The sequence below is a fragment of the Mirounga leonina genome, unplaced genomic scaffold, assembly GCF_011800145.1.
Source record: "Mirounga leonina isolate KUSES-001 unplaced genomic scaffold, KU_Mleo_1.0 Mir_376, whole genome shotgun sequence".
NCBI lineage: Eukaryota > Metazoa > Chordata > Mammalia > Carnivora > Phocidae > Mirounga > Mirounga leonina.
Window position 1 is genome coordinate 1,851,318 of NW_023270718.1, and position 16,054 is coordinate 1,867,371.

Here is a 16,054-nt window from a genome sequence, read left to right on the forward strand (position 1 = left end):
CCTTAGCCAGTGGTTCTGTAGATTGCGTGTGAGATTGGATATGTAGGTCCCAGAGGAGGAACTGTGTTTTAGTCACTACTGTGTCCATAGCCACCATAACCCTCCCCGGGCCTGTGGGGCCTAGCACAGAGTGGGTGGACCCTCAGCAATCTCATGCTCCTGCCAACCTGCTTCTCCAGCCAGGGGCTCAGACACAGGGCCCTTAGCCCTGCCTTTCATTCCTTCAGCTAATGTATACTGAGTCCCCATTCCATACAAGGCCCCAGGCTAATGCTGGGGCTACAGCTGTGAACAGAACAGTCCCTGCCCTCTTGGAGCTCATGTTCTATTTAAGAGCTGGGCAGCAGGGATAAAAGAATGGACAGGAAAACAGTGAATAAGATAAAAAAATACATATAGCGGGTCAGATGGTGATAAATGCCATGGACAGAGTAAAGCTGGGGAAGAGGATAGGAAGTGAGGGGTGGCTAGGAGGGTTGCAGTTTAAACAAGGTAGTTTGGGAAGGCCTCCCTGAGGAAGTGACTTTTTTTTTTTTTAAGATTTATTGAAAGAGGGGGAGCGAGAGCTAGCATGGGGAGGGGCAGAGAGAGGGAGAGAGAAACTTTAGCAGACTCTGCTCAGCACAGAACCTGACGTGGGGTCGATCCCACAACCCTGAGATCATGACCTGAGCCGAAATCAAGAGTCGGTCGCTTAACGGATGGGCCACCCAGGGGCCCCTGAGGAGGGGACATTTGAACAAAGACTTGAAGGAGAGGAAGGAGGGAGGCATGCAGATATAGAGGGGCGGGAACCTCTCAGATAAAGGGAACAGCCCATGCAAAGGCCCTGAGGCTACAGATGCCTGGCTGTTGGAAGGAACACTGAGAGGCCTTGTGGCTGAAGCCAGTGAATGCGGGGAGAGGGGTGAAAGTAGAGAGGCAGGGAGGGGGCCAGATCAGGCCAAGACGTGGAGGTCAGCGTGAAGATTTCGCCTTTACTCCAAGGGAAGTGGAAGCCACAGGAGAGTTACCTTTCTTTTGCAGCATAATAGATAACACAGCATTCACCTGTCGTTGGTATGGAGTTCAACGGCGTTTAGTGCAGTACAAGCATCACCACCCGGTCCCCATCCCCTCAGAACATTCCAGCTCCCTTTCTCAGCCACTCTGCCCCCAGCAGGGCTCCTTTTTATGACTGAGTAGCATTCCATTGTATGGATACCCCATGTTCGTTCATCGAGGGGCATCGCAGGTGTTTTTACCAATAATGCCCCCGTGAGCATTTGCGCATAAGCTTTCCCCTGTCTGTACGTTCTCCTTTCTCTTGGGTAGACCTAGGAGTGGGGCTGCTGGTTTGTATGGCAGGTGCACATTTCACTTTTTATTTTTATTTATTTTATTTAAAAAGCTTTTTTAAAAGATTATTTATTTATTTGAGAGAGCGCGCGAGAGAGCACGAGCAGGGGGAGAAGCAGTGTCCGTGCTGAGCGAGGAGCCTGACGTGGGGCTCGATCCCAGGACTCCAGGATCGTGACCTGAGCCGAAGGCAGACACTTAACTGACTGAGCCCCCCAGGCGCCCCACACATTTCGCTTTTTAATTCTCTGCCGTACTTTTCAAAGCCCCAGCTCCGTTTCCCCACCAGTAGTATACAGTCGGTCCGGCTTCTGCACACCCTCACCAACACTTGTGATTGTCCATCATTTTGATTGTGGCCAGCATCGTGAAGTGGCTTCTCATTGCAGTTTCCATTTACATATCTGTGGAAGGGTTTCCAGCCAGCTTGAGTGGAGCCAGGTCCAACAGACCTGGGGGTCAACCAGACATGGGTTCAAATCCTGGCCTGGCCTCATTTTCTGTTTCTTGACGGGAATCAGCTCAGACCTGCTGGAAAGCCTTACTTGGCCCCCGCTGCTCCCAGGAGCAAGGCCAGCCCTGAATGAGGGGGCCCTGTGCCTGTCTCTGACCTTGCCTGGTCCCCCAGCCAACCACTTCCCTGAACTTGTCCCTCTCCCAGCATGCCCTTCACCCAAACGTCAAAAATAGCTCCTCAGGCAGGCCTCTGACTACCTAATCCAAAGTGGCTCCCCGTCCCCACCCCAGTAGCCATCATCTGCCCCTGCTTCTTTCCTCCAGAGCAGTTCTCCCATTTACCAGTTTGAATGATCCTGTTGACTGTTCTGTGGGTGTGTTCCCCTCTAGACCCTGAGCTCCAGGAGGGCAGGGTCCAGAGCTGTCTGCTCACTGCCTAGCATAGAGCCTGGCGCATACTAGGTGCTCAGGAAATATTTTCTGTCTATAACACACCAGTACTTTTTCAACCTGGCCCTTGTGTCGGAGACGGGAAGTGACGCGCCCAAGATCTCACAGCCAGGAACTGCAGGATCCCAGAGCCCCACCTTTTGCCATGGTGGTGTCCCGCACACTGGGAGATACAGGGACGAGCTCTTGCTGGTGAAGGGGACAGGGCATGACAAATGCCAGAGAGGGGGTGGGCTCGGGGCTGTGGCGGGGGGCAGGGAAGGCTGGGCAGTGGAGGCCTGGAGGGGAGTGGTGGGGGGGGGCCTGGGTGCTGGGGGCAAGCCCTTCAGGGAGCACATGTTGATTCCACAGGTGTTTACTGAGCCCCTGCTCTGTGCTGGGCGGTGCTTCTGCCCAACGGTGACCATGACAGTCCTGATCCTGCCTCTTGAAGGCGGAGCGGTGAGGGGACAGAGCTGGGAGGAGGAAGAGGACAGGATCCGGGAACCAGCAGGTGCAAGGAGAGGGGCGGGAAGAACTTCCCCATCTCAGGCCCTTCCTGACATCATGAAATTCCCTGCCTCTGAGCTTCTGTTTCTGAGTGAAGATTCTTCTTCTGGGAAGCCCTGCCTGACCTCCCTGGCCTACCCACCCCCTTGTCATCCTGCTGCCCTTTTCCTTCCTGAGTGACCCAGACAAGTGGGTCAGCCTCCCTGCGCCTCCATTTGCCCGGCCGCTGAGTGGAGATGTTCATGGTGCTGGCCCCGCAGGGCAATGTGTGCTGTTCGTGGTACGGGCCTGTCATGGCTCACACTCTGGCTGTGTTTTTCTACGTCTGTTTCCTGCTGGATAGGAGCCCCTGGAGGGACAGGCCCGCACAGGGCTGGCCACAGAGGAGGCCTTAAGGAACTGTTTGCCCAGGGAAGGACCTCTCAAACAAACCCAAGCCTTACATAATCTGGCCCTGGTCACCCTTCTGCATTTCCCCCAGTGGCCACCTTGCATCCTGGGCTCTGGCTTCAGGGAGCAGTGTGGGCAGTCCTCATCACCAGACTTTCTTTCCCCTTCCTTTCTGTACTTGCTGCCTCCTCCGCATTGCCCCCTTGTTATATTTTAGGCCTCAGCTCCAACAGTCCCTTCCTCCAGGAAGCCCTCCCTGACTTCCAGGCTGGATCAGAGGTCCCCTCTGGGATCCTATAACTCCATCCTGTCCACTCTGGTTCATCCCTGTCTGGGGACTCTTTGGCTCCCCCGACTGGACTGTGATCCCAAGGAGGGCAGCACAGGGCTGTCTCGGTCACCTCTGTGTCACCAGCACAGAGTAGGTTTTGGGGGAGTGTTTTTGTCTTGAAGGAATAAGATCCACCACCCTTCCTGGGTGATTTTATTCATTCATTCTCCACTTGCTGATCAAGCACCTACTCTGTGCTTAGCCCTGTGCTGGGCCTTGGCATGCAGTGGTGCCTAAGACAGCCCCAGTGCCTCAGGGGGCACCCTCCCTCCTTAAGCTCGTCTCTGTTTCCTGCAGGTGACCAGCAATGGCAGCATCGGGAGGGACCCGCCGGCGGAGACCCAGCCCCAGAACCCACCACCCCAGCCAGCACCCAACGCCTGGCAGGTCATCAAAGGCGTGCTGTTCAGGTGAGCAGATGACGGTTAGTTTTGTTCACTGAAAAAAATCCGAATAAGGAAAGCATAGAGAAGAAAGGAAAAAGTCACTGGGGATGACCATCACCCTGTCGGTGGAGATCTTTTTCTTTTTTTAATATGACAGAGTTTTTTTGTGTGTGGTGGTGGTAAAATATACTGTTGTGGGGTTTTTTGGTTTGTTTTTTAAGATTTTATTTTTAAGTAATCTCTACACCCAATGTGGGGCTTGAACCCGAGAGTCCCAAGCTCTACTGACTCAGCCAGCCAGGAGCCCCTAAAATATACTGTATTAATTTGCTAGGGCTGCTGTAACAAATAGCTCAGGCTGGGGGTGGTGGCGCTTAAGCAACAGAAATTTATTTTCTCACAGTTCTGGAGGCTACAAGTCTGAGATCAAGGTGTCAGCATGTCTGGTTTCTTCTGAGGCCTCTGTCCTTGGCTTAGATGGTCATTTCCTGTGTCCCTACATGGCGTTTCCACTGTGTGTCCGTGTCCTAGTCTCTTATAAGGACACCAGCCCGCCCTAGTGGCCTCACTTAGCTTTAATCACCTCTTTAAAGGCCCTGTCTCCAAATACAGCCACTGAAGTACTCGGGATTAGGACTTCAACATATGAATTGGCCGGGGAGGGGGGATCTGGGTGGGGAGGGAACAGGGACACACAGCTTAGCCACAACACATAACATTACGTAAAACCTTCCGTTTTTTTTTTTTTTAAGCTCTTTTTTTTTTTTAAAGATTTTATTTATTTATTTCAGAGAGAGAGAATGAGAGAGAGCACATGAGAGGGGGGAGGGGCAGAGGGAGAAGCAGACCCCCCGCCGAGCAGGGAGCCCGATGCGGGACTCGATCCCAGGACTCCAGGATCATGACCTGAGCCGAAGGCAGTGGCTTAACCAACTGAGCCACCCAGGCGCCCAAACCTTCCGTTTTAAAACCTGTTTTTAAGTGCACAGTTGTGCAACCGTCACCACCAACCATCCCATCCATCTCCAGAACTTTTTCATCTCCCCAAACTGAAACTATGTCCATTAAGCACTTATCCTCCATTTGCCTTCCCTCCAGCCCCTGGCACCCAGCATTCTACTTTCCATAGCTATGAACTTGACTGCTCTACTTACCTCATATAAGTGGAGTCCTACAGGCTGTCCATTTGTGCCTGGCTGGTGGTGATCTTTGTATGGGTGCATTCAAATGGTCATTTCCTGGGCCGTGGGAGCACGGGGCCTGCCTTCTAGAAGCCCAGCCTCTCACCGAGGCCCTCGGGAGATGCTGGGTGGGGGTGGGGAGATTTCGTGGGGCTGAGTTCTGCCTCTGTAGGCCTGGACCTGGTGACAATTCCCTTCTCTGCTCTGGGCCTTTTTTGCCCATCTGCAAAATGGACATTTCTTTGTCTTTACAGACACATATTTTAGTGAAATGTTCAAGAGACAGGCTGTGCATTTAAGCAGGCACTTTCTGTCCTTATCAGCTCTAAGGAGTTCCATGGCAGAGTTGTTTGATAGTTAGTTTATTAAGATTTTATTTAAATTCCAGTGAGTTTGGGGCGCCTGGGTGGCTCAGTTGTTAAGCGTCTGCCTTCGGCTCAGGTCATGATCTTGGGGTCCTGGGATCGAGCCCCACATCGGGCTCCCTGCTTGGTGAGGAGTCTGCTTCTCCCTCTCCCACTCCCCGCTCCTTGTGTTCCCTCTCTCGCTGTCTCTCTGTCAAATAAATAAATAAAATTTTTAAAAATAAATTCCAGTTAGCCTACAGTGTATTAGTTTCAGGTGTACAATATAGTGATTCAACAATTCCATACATCACCTGGTGCTCATCATGACAGGTGCACTCCTTCATCCCCATCACCCATTTCACCCACCCCACACCCATCTCCCCTCTGCTAACCCGCAGTGTGTTCTCTGTAGTGAGGAGTCTGTTTCTTGGTTTGTCTTTCTCCCTCTCTCTCTTTTTTTTTTTCCTTTACCTGTTTTGTTTCTTAAATTCCACAGATGAGTGAAATCCTTCTCTTGACTTATTTTGCTTAGCATTTAGCTCCATCCATGTCTGGCAAATGGCAGGCTTTCATCCTTTTTTATGGCTGAGTAATATTCCATTACACACACACACACACACACATAGGCACATGCACATTTTCTTTATCCATTCATCCATCAGTCGATGGACATTTGGACTGCTTCTAAAATTTGGCTATTGTAAATAATGCTGCTGTAAACATCAGGGTGCATGTATCCCTTTGGATCAGTATTTTTGTATCCTTTGGGTAAATACCTAGTAGTGCAGTTGCTGGGTCTAGGGCAGTTCTATTTTTAACTTTTTGAGGAACCTCCGTGCTGTTGTCCACAGCGGCTGCACCCATTTGTAATCTCACCAGTGGTGCGGGAGGGTTCCTTTTTCTCCACATCCTCACGTGGCCTGAGTTGTTTAAACCAGTCCTCCCCTTGGCTAGGACAGCCTCACATGGCCGTGGCCTGCTACCAGGGAGCCTGGGAAATGTGGTCTTTATTCTGGGAAACGAAGCACCCTGCTGAAAGCAGGAATTTCGTTCCTGAGGAAGAAGAGTGGTTTGGGTGAGCCAACTACTTGTCTCTTCCAGGCTGTCTTACTCGTTTTTTATTTTTTTTTCCTAAACTTATAAATAATACACGCTTATTGTAGAAAGTAAAATCAAAGAATACAGATGTGTAGAAGAAGAAAGTAACAGAAGCGTAACGGATTGGTGGCCATCCCATAAGCACACCCCTGCAGTTTGCCTTCAGTGAGATTGTAGAAGGTGCTCACAGACAGTTGTTGAAATGAGAGAAAAACTGCGAACAGCCTGCTTGTCCAAACTGGAGGATCAGCTACGGAAATGGGGGGGGGGGGGCGCTGGTAGAATCAAATGATGTGTAGGAGCGCTGGTCTGTTCCCACATCTCAGTCCCCCCGCCTCTGAGCCGTGTGTCCTGGTTGGCTGATGGTCCCTCTTGTGCCTGAGTTTCCATCTCAAGAGTTCGGAATCCTGCCAGTCAGCTTGCAGGTCAGGAAAGATGCTACGAGGCTCTGGTGCCTGCCCAGAATTGGCCAGGATCACTTTTGTTGTTGAGTGTTAAAAAACTTTAGAAAATTACAAAGAGAAACCGCTGGCGGGGGGAGGGATCCCCACCGTCCCAGACGGAGTCAGCCGTCACATTTTGGTGTGGGCCAGGCCTACCGGCCTGGTGCCCTCCGACCGTGCCACCCAGGAGCCGAAATTCCTCGCTGTTCCGCCCATACCCTTGGGCGCCATCCCTGACGTGCCCCCGATCTTCTTCCACTGCAGAGCCTCTGTTCCCTCCCTTCTCCGTTCTACTGTGCCCCGCCATGTCCAGTAAAGACCTGGAGTTTTCTTACCTATCAGTTTCTTCTTTTTTTTTTCGTGTTCCAAGCAGCTGCGAATAAAGATTATTTTTATCTTTCCCTTCGCTTTTACATAAGAGCAGCCTATTTTACACAGTTCTGCACCTTGATTTTTTCTCATTAACAATATATCTTAGAAATCTCTCCACATCAGTACATAAGGGCACTTCCTTCAGATAGACATTTTTTAAAAAGTCCCAGCTTAGGCTCATTTCCTCCCTTAGAACCAGGCCGCACCGAACAGCCTGGCTGGAGGCCCAGAGAACATCTCATCTGGCATTCTGACAGTGGGGTTCAGGGTTTGTTTTCAGGGGCCTGTGAACTCTCCAAAGCTTCGAGTAGATTGCATGGGAATGGCCTTTTTCGGGGGAGAGAGAGTGGAGTCTGGTCTTCAGTGCCTGTTCACGTTAGACCCCTGGTTACCTGGCATGGGGGATGGGATGGGAACCGGGTGGGAAAATGGATGAGGTGGGAGAGTTTTCATTCTATCTTTTTATCTATTTAACATCTTTCTGAGCCCGTGAACGTAGGATACCTAGGTGGGGTGGGAGGGAAGATCGAACATCTCTTTTCTTTGCTGAGTCCGGGAGGCTGAAAAGCATTAGGGGGGCACCAGCCCCCTATAGGCCTGTTGTCAGAGGGTAGGGCTTCCTGGCCTAGGATGTGTGGATGGAGGGGTGTGGCCATGTGCCCTCTGAGAGGACCCACAAAACTGTGGGTGTGCAGGTAACACACAGGTACTCTTCAGGGGACTGGGGATCTGGAATCCCTAAAAAACGTCTGGTCCAGTCGGTCTCATTTTATACATGGGGACCCAGAAGCCCAGAGGGGGTGGGACTCCTGCAGGCCACACACAAGGCAGGGCTGCAGGTGGGTGTCCTTGCTCCCACATCCTCCCTTGGCATATGTACTAAAACGGGAGCCTCTCTTGGAGGTGGAGGGTTCCCCCGAGATTACCAGTTCCAGACCTTCCTCGGCCGTGTGCGTCAGGGACTTCTTGGGGAGGCAGCAGATGGCTCAGCTGGGCTGTGGCCCCTCAGACCCCAGACCCCAGGGCTCCAGGGCTTCTACCGGCAGAGACAAGTCCCTGTGCCTGATCCTGCCCTCCGGTGTGGTTTGGGGCCCACCTACACTAGAATTCCCTTGTAGTATTTTTCCATTCCAAAGGGTTTGTCTGCCTCTTTTCCTATGATGAAACTAATAATAGCTAACACTTCCAAAGTACTTAGTGTATACCAGGCTTCATTCTGGATGATACATATTTATCATGGGTGCATATGTGTATATACTTAGATACAGATACAGATATATATCCATGCATTTAATGCTTACAAACAACCGCATGAGGTAGGTAGTGTCATTATCCCCATTTTAACTGTTGAGGAAACAGAGGTCTGGAGAGAGGTTAGGAGTCTTGCCTGAGGTCACACAGTTGATAAGAGATAGAGCTGGGCTTCACATCCAGGTATTGCAGCTTAGAGGCTGAGCACTTAACCTCTGCTATATTGCTTTTCATAGTAATTAATAAGTACTTGTCTCATTTAATAATTACACAGCAGCATGTGTCTGAGAGACCTGAATTAACACAATAGAAGTATTTTATTTCTCTCTCGTGTACTGTTCTGGCTTAGACCAGGATTCTGCAGGCTTCTGCAACCCAGATTCTTTCTTGCTTTTTGTTCAACCATCACTAGGTTTTGCCCTTTATCTGCATGGCCTAAGATGCTGCTGAAGATCCAGTCATCGCATCTGCATTCTAGGAGGGAAGAAGAAATCAAGGAGGCATGCTCTGTCTCTTTAATGACACTTTCCCAAAGCCCAGCACAATACACGTTGTTTATGTTTTATTGGCCAGGACTTCACCCTGTGTCCACTCCTAGTTATAAGCAAGGCTGGAATTATAGTCTTTATTCTGGGTAACCAAGGGGTCTGGCTAAAATTTAAGAGTTTCCTTTTTGAGACAAAAGGGGAAGATGGATATGGGAAACATCTAGCAATCTGCTATACTTTTGTTTGGAGGCTTTTCTTTTGTTCATTAAAAAGTAAGAAAGAAATTCAAAAAGAAAAGCCTAAAGAAGAACGTAAAAATCACCTGCGGAAAACCATCATTCATCATTATTGTATTGGTTGTGATCCTTTTACATGTTGATTCATATAAATGCTGGGGTTTTTTTGTTTTTGTTTTATTTCTTATTTTTTTTAAAAGATTTTATTTATTTATTTGACAGACTCAGCGAGAGAGGGAATACAAGCAGGCAGTGGGAGAGGGAGGAGCAGGCTTCCCACGGAGCAGGGAGCCCAATGTGGGGCTCGATCGCAGGACCCTGGGATCATGACCCGAGCCGAAGGCAGACGCTTAACGACTGAGCCACCCAGGCGCCCCTTGTTTTTGTTTTAAAGTGAGCTCTATGCCCACCCTGGGGCCTGAGCTCACGACCCCGAGATCAAGAGTCGTATGCTCCAGGGGCACCTGGGTGGCTCAGTTGGTTAAGCAACTGCCTTCGGCTCAGGTCGTGATCCTGGAGTCCCGGGATCGAGTCCCACATCGGGCTCCCTGCTTAGCAGGGAGTCTGCTTCTCCCTCTGACCTCTCCCTTCTTATGCTCTCTCTCATTCTCTCTCTCTCTCAAATACATAAATAAAAAATCTTAAAAAAAAAAAAAAAAGAGTCGTATGCTCCACACACTGACCCAGCCAGGCACCCCTGGTTTTTTTATTCAGAATTTTTTAAGGCACTATTGTGTTTTTGCTTACCTGTATGCCTTCCCCTACTCCCCCAAACCAGGAAATCCATTTGAAAGTCTGATCTCTATCATTTCATACCTTTCTCTGTTTTTATTTCAATGTAAAGCAAATACATGGTTTGGGGTTTTTTGGGGTGCGCGTGTTTTTGGTTTTGTTTTATTTTTTTAAAACGGACAGCTTTTTTTAAAGATTTTATTTATTTGACAGAGAGACAGCAAGAGAGGGAACACAAGCAGGGGGAGTGGGAGAGGGAGAAGCAGGCGGGTCCCAGCTGAGCAGGGAGCCCGATGCAGGGCTCGATCCCAGGACCCTGGGATCATGACCTGAGCTGAAGGCAGACGCTTAACACCTGAGTCACCCAGGCACCTCGTAATTTGTTTTTTTAAAGATTTTATTTTTAAGTAATCTCTACCCAAGGTAAAGCTTGAACTCACGACCCCAAGATCAAGAGGCACATGTTTAGGGTCCCTGGGTGGCTCAGTCTGTTAAACATCTGACTCTTGATCTCAGCTCAGGTCTTGATCTCAGGGTCGTGAGTTCGAGCCCTGCGTTGGGTTCCATGCTGGGTGTGGAACCTTCAAAAAAAAAAAAAAAGAGTTGCATTCTCTACTGACTGAGCCAACCAGGCGCCCCAGTATGGTACTTCTGAAGGTCTCTTGATACAAATTTTGAGGTTTTTTTTTTTATAACAACAAATTCTGAAACATCAGAGTTCAGTTGTTCTGAGCATCTCAAAGTTATGTATAAGAATAATTTCAGGCCTAGGATGAACATATTTTCCTCCAGAGAGGACGTGCTTTCCCTCTGCTGCTGGCTGCTTGGGGCATCATCCATCCGGGGTCTCCTTGCGCCAAGTTCAAGGCTCTCGCTGTGTCTACCTGGTGACTCCCCGGGAAGACTAGGCCTTGCCTGCCTCCCCTGGTCTTGGATGTGGCACCTTGTGGGGTCTTAGCTCTCTGGTTACCCCGTGTGGGCCCTCAGCTAGCATTTGTTACCCATCAACATACCTCGCAAATGTCCTCAGACACAAAAAGAAGCTTCTGTTGTTTTTTTACTTCTTTTGGTTCCAGTCTTCCCTTCAGTTTTTGCCTGGTAAATCTACAGTCTTGTCCATTTAGTGTTTTTAAGAATGTGTACTTACATATACTCCTACGTAAATTTGATAAAGAACATACATGAGCAGAACATATTCTTGTTATATCAGGATACATAACTATATATGTAAAACTAGTACTAATACGTTCTTAGTATATTCATTTTTACTAAGTTTTTCCAGTTGGCTGCTTCCAGCAGCAGTGTTGGTCTGAATACCCTCGGCCAATATTACTACAAATTGGGACTAACCCTTTACTTACTCTCCCCTTCTCAAGCGTTCAATTGATCTAAGTTCTAAAATGTCGCTCTCAAAGGTGCTGTGCATCTAAAATGCTGAGATTCCAGGTTCTTAGGGTTCCCTGACTTTGGGATTCTGGGGGCCTGGCGTACTAGGTTTCCTAGGTCAGAGGTTAGAAGGTCCAAGCCCCGCGTCCCTGTGGCCACTGGGGGCTTCTGGAGGACTCATGGGGCGGGGCTCTGCGTGGAAATGGGGACAGCACCCCGGACATGGCATCTGGGGGCATCTTGGCTTCTCACCTGTCCGGTGACTGCCTTCTTAGGGGCCCTCCCTCCTTGGTTGCCAGCCCTGGGTCCGGCCCCCAGCGTGTGCTGTGTCAGAAGGAGGTCAGGTGGGCCCACGATGGAAAGAAAAGGCTTGGGACTCACCGTCTGCCGCTCTTGCCTCCTCAGGATCTTCATCATCTGGGTCATCAGCAGCTGGTTCCGCCGAGGGCCGGCCCCTCAGGACCAGGCAGGCCCCGGAGGAGCTCCGCGCGTCGCCAGCCGCAACCTGTTCCCCAAAGACACTTTAATGGTAACCGCTGGCTGGGAGGCCAGACTCAGGAGGCGACCGTGTGGGGGAGGGTGTGAGGGAGTGACAAGGGCATTTGGGACAGACAGGTCCCTCGTCGCTGTCAGCTGGGTACAGGACCAGGGTTGAGGAACTCCGGGTCCATCCTCGGCCCATGAGGCCTGCGTCACTAGCAACACCCCTGAGGAAAAAGTAAATTCTTTCAGTTTTGTGGGGAAGAGGGACAGCAAAGGTTTCACTCAGCTGTTGAAAAACTGTTTTAACAGGGTCCTAACATAACCTATTTCAAAAGTACATTCAGATCTTAAAAGTTGCAAAGGGAGAAGAAAAAAAAAGTTGCAAAGGGAGGTGTGCAGGGAAGGGAAGCAGTGGGAAAAAGAGAGAGAGAGCAGGGAGCCAGACAGAGCGGCCCACGAGAGCAAGCGACAAGAGGGAGGCGTGTGCTGTCCTGCCAGGTCCAAGGGTCCAGGGCTTGGGGTTCGGGAACCCCACAGGGAGTGCCCGGACCCCAGTAATTGAGACTTCTCCCACCTTTCGCTTCTTGCACAGAATTCCAGTTAGCGGGGGGTGACCACGGCTCAGCGAGGCTCTCTGTCAGCGGGCCTTCAGGGCTCTGTTCGGAGATGGCCACGGGCACCTGAGAAGGGAGGGCACTGTCTGCGGGCCAGCTCTGCACTTCCCCTGTGTTGTCAGGAGTCCGCTAACCCTCTCGCAGCTCTGGGCTTTCTCCCTGAGCCTGCAGACCTCTGACCAAGCAGGTTGTAAGAGAAGGGAGAAGATCATGCAAGGAGACTTGATCCCTTCTGACCCCAAATTCTACCTTTTCTTTTTTTTAAGATTTTATTTATTTATTTGACAGACAGCAAGAGAGGGAACACAAGCAGGGGGGAGTGGGAGAGAGAGAAGCAGGCTCCTGGCTGAGCAGGGAGCCCGATGTGGGGCTCGATCCCGGGACCCCAGGGATGATGACCTGAGCCGGGGGCAGACACTTAACCAACTGAGCCACCCAGGCACCCCCTTTATTTTGGTTTTCAAAGTAAAAATAATGGGGCTCAAACTCAGTTGCATGCCCTACTGACCAAGCCCGTCAGGTGCTGAGCCCAAATTCTAATTGGCAGGCCGGCCGTTCTTCCACTGCTTTTCGCTCATGCACGCCACAGCCTCAGACCAGGAGAGCTGGGGTGGGGGGTGAGGGCTGCTGTTCTTCACTGGCCCCCGCCCCGCCCCCGCCCCACCCTGCCCCCCGCTCCCGCCACAAAGTCCTTCATCTTAGCACACCGACCGATGCCCCGGCTCTTGGTCTGCGCCTTCTCTGGCCGCCTTCAGAGGCTCTCGGCAGCAGCTGAGCTCCCTCCCCGCCCCTCCCCTGCCCGCAGAACCTGCATGTGTACATCTCCGAGCACGAGCACTTTACAGACTTCAACGCCACGTCAGCGCTGTTCTGGGAGCAGCACGACCTCGTGTACGGCGACTGGACGAGCGGCGAGAACTCGGACGGCTGCTACGAGCACTTCGCCGAGCTCGACATCCCACAGGTGGGGCCGGCTCCTGGGCTCTGGCTCCAGGGCTGCGCTGCTCACGCTGGAGGGCCTTTCCTTGAACCGGCTCCGGGTCCTGCAGCCTGAGTTCGGGCTCCGAGCCTGACGCTGCCACCGTCCACCGGCTGTGTGACCACAGGGAGGCCCCGGGGGTCCCTCGGCCTCGGCCTCCCCCGCTGACAAATGTGAACAGGGTTGGAATTGGCCTCGGATCTCCAGCTACCTACAGGGGCGTGTAAACCTGTGCTTTACACCAGTGAAAGATGAGTAACCGACCTTGGGGGTGCCGGCAGCCCTGTCTGAAAGTGGTAGTTAATACCGATGGAGCACCTGGTGTGTGCTCCGTAGTAAGTGGGAGCCTCTCTGCTGCCTTGTGAAGTGGCAGCTCTCCTCTCTGTTTGACTGACTGGCAAGGAAACCGAGGTACAGACAGCTTGGGTGACTTAGAAGGTCAGGGAGCTTGTGAGAGAGTCGAGCTCAGGCTGTCTGGCTCTGGATTCTCACAGCCCCAGGCTCAAATCCTGCCTCCTCCAGGAAGCCTTCCTTGACATTCAGCCTCAGGCAGCGGACCCTCTCTGGGCTTCTGCATCGAAGCCTGCACACTCTGGGTGGTCACTCCCGGGCTGGTTTGGTCACCGCTGTGTCCCCAGCCCTGCTCAGCACGGGGCCAATACTTGAGCGAATACACGAGTAGGTGAATGTAATCAATCAGTGAATCAGTGGGTGTTGATATCTCTTTGGGGCCACCCTCTCATTCATTTCTCCCTAGCAGGTCTTCTCCTCAGCCCCGGGGGGGAGGGGGCATGTCTGCTCTGTCTGGGTGCCTGGAAGCAGGGTCTGGGTTCCGTCTTTCTGAGGCGGGTAGGATAACTGTACCGGGGCTGGGGGGTGGGGGGGCGTTTCCACTGAGACCTCCAGCCCAGCCCCCAGAGCCCTCCCTGAGATGCGATCCCAGGAAGGCTCAGAGGGTAGCAAGTTGGATGGTGAGAGCTGTTCCCAAGCATGCCAGTAAACCCTCCTTCCCAGCTTTGGGGTGGGAGGTAGCCCGTTTGTGCCTGATTTAATTTACTATTTGCATTTCCCATGCAGGGCCACAGGGGAAGCACCAGGTTTGGTCAGAAGCAGAAGGAAGGGGTGGGGGGGTGGGGAGCCCAGCTGGAGCCTTTCCTGGGGTTTCCATGGGAAAAGCAAGGCAGGCAGGGGAAACAGCTTAGGATTGGCTCCTTCGAATGTTGGATGTCAGTGGGCTCTGGGCTAGAGGGGTGTTCTCCAGCTGCATGTACCCCATCCTGGGTGATTTAGGGAAGCTTGGTATATAAAAGTTATTAGATCAAGGGAGTAGGTGGAGTGTGGGCTTGGGATTGGCTGGATTGCATATGAAAGATGTGTACAAAGGCAGGTGAGTTGTTTCTAGGAATTAGTAGCCCTGGAGGGGGCAAGTCTCTTCAGCCAGCTAAGAACCCCCCCCCCCCGCACCCCTGCCCCAAGATGTTAAAACATGATGAACGCAGAGGTGGGCTTAAAAGGGAGGGAAGTGAAGGGGACAAGTAAATCCAAGTTCTGCACGGAGCTCCGATGGAGGCCTCAGATCGGCCTTGGCTGTCCCCCCAGGGCCTCAGGCAGGTGGCTGCCCTCTTGGGTTTCCTCATCTGTAACAGGTGGGGCTGAGAGTAGTCCCCGTCCTGGGAGATAGCAGGTGACAGGCACAAGCAGAGCAGGGGACACAGATGGTGAGAGGAGAGCCGCACAGGAGCCCACAGACTGAGTTCAGATCCACTTATGCACCATGTTACACATTCTTGCAGAGCGTCCAGCAGAATGGCTCCATCTACATCCACGTCTACTTCACCAAGAGTGGTTTCCACCCAGACCCCCGGCAGAAGGCCCTGTACCGCCGGCTCGCCACGGTCCACATGTCCCGGAGTAAGCACCCCACGCCGTGCGGCGGATCCCGCCCCCCCCCCCCCCCCGCCCTGTGCCGGGCCCATGGGGGCAGGCAGGAAGCCCAGGCCCAGGGAGGCTGGGGTCGGCGGGCTGGGCTCGAGCCCCACCCACCCTCTGCACCTCTGTGGACACCTGTGAGCGGATGGGAGAGGAGTCAAAGAGCAGGCAGAGAAAGGGACTTCTGAAGGGCAGGGGACAGTGGTCAGAGAAGGGCGGGGCTGGCTCGTGCACGCTTCTGGGCCTGGTCAGAGCAGACACTCGGGAGCAGTCTGTGAATGAACACCAGAAGGAGAGAGCAGGGGAAACGGGAGGACTCTGGGCTATGTTTGATCCCGTGTGAGGTCTGTAAGTGCGTCTGTGTTACCCCAGTCCCTGCGAATGGGAGCCGCAAAAACGTGCCACCCTTTGGGGGCCTTGTGTGGAGGTGCCTGGTTCCCGGGCGCCCCTTTTAGATGGTCCCATGAGAGCATGCTGTGAGGGCCGTGCAGCCAGACAAGGTCCCCCATTCTCATTCTGGCTGGCCACCCGGCCATCCTGACTGCAAGCACAAACCCCAGGGACTGTGAGCGACCCCAGGAAGCCTTGGGTCCGGGCTAGCCATTTGCGACTTCTGACATGGCCCAGTAGCAAGCAGGGGTTTTCTCCACCCAGAGCATCGTCTTCCATTTCATC

At 52.3% G+C, this 16,054-nt stretch overlaps 1 protein-coding gene across 3 annotated transcripts in view; it reads left to right on the top strand.

The window, feature by feature from the left end:
* CLPTM1 (CLPTM1 regulator of GABA type A receptor forward trafficking) overlaps positions 1 to 16,054 on the top strand; it is a 29,217-nt gene that overhangs the window by 2,423 nt on the left and 10,740 nt on the right. For 2 of the 3 annotated variants that reach the window (XM_034986730.1, XM_034986729.1), the window contains exons 2-5: positions 3,752 to 3,864; positions 11,780 to 11,903; positions 13,277 to 13,435; positions 15,244 to 15,361. In XM_034986730.1, the coding sequence (XP_034842621.1) occupies positions 3,752 to 3,864; positions 11,780 to 11,903; positions 13,277 to 13,435; positions 15,244 to 15,361 (514 nt within the window). Of the gene's footprint in view, positions 1 to 2,610; positions 2,738 to 3,751; positions 3,865 to 11,779; positions 11,904 to 13,276; positions 13,436 to 15,243; positions 15,362 to 16,054 lie in introns of those variants that run through there. The other variant, XM_034986731.1, reaches the window with a different exon arrangement.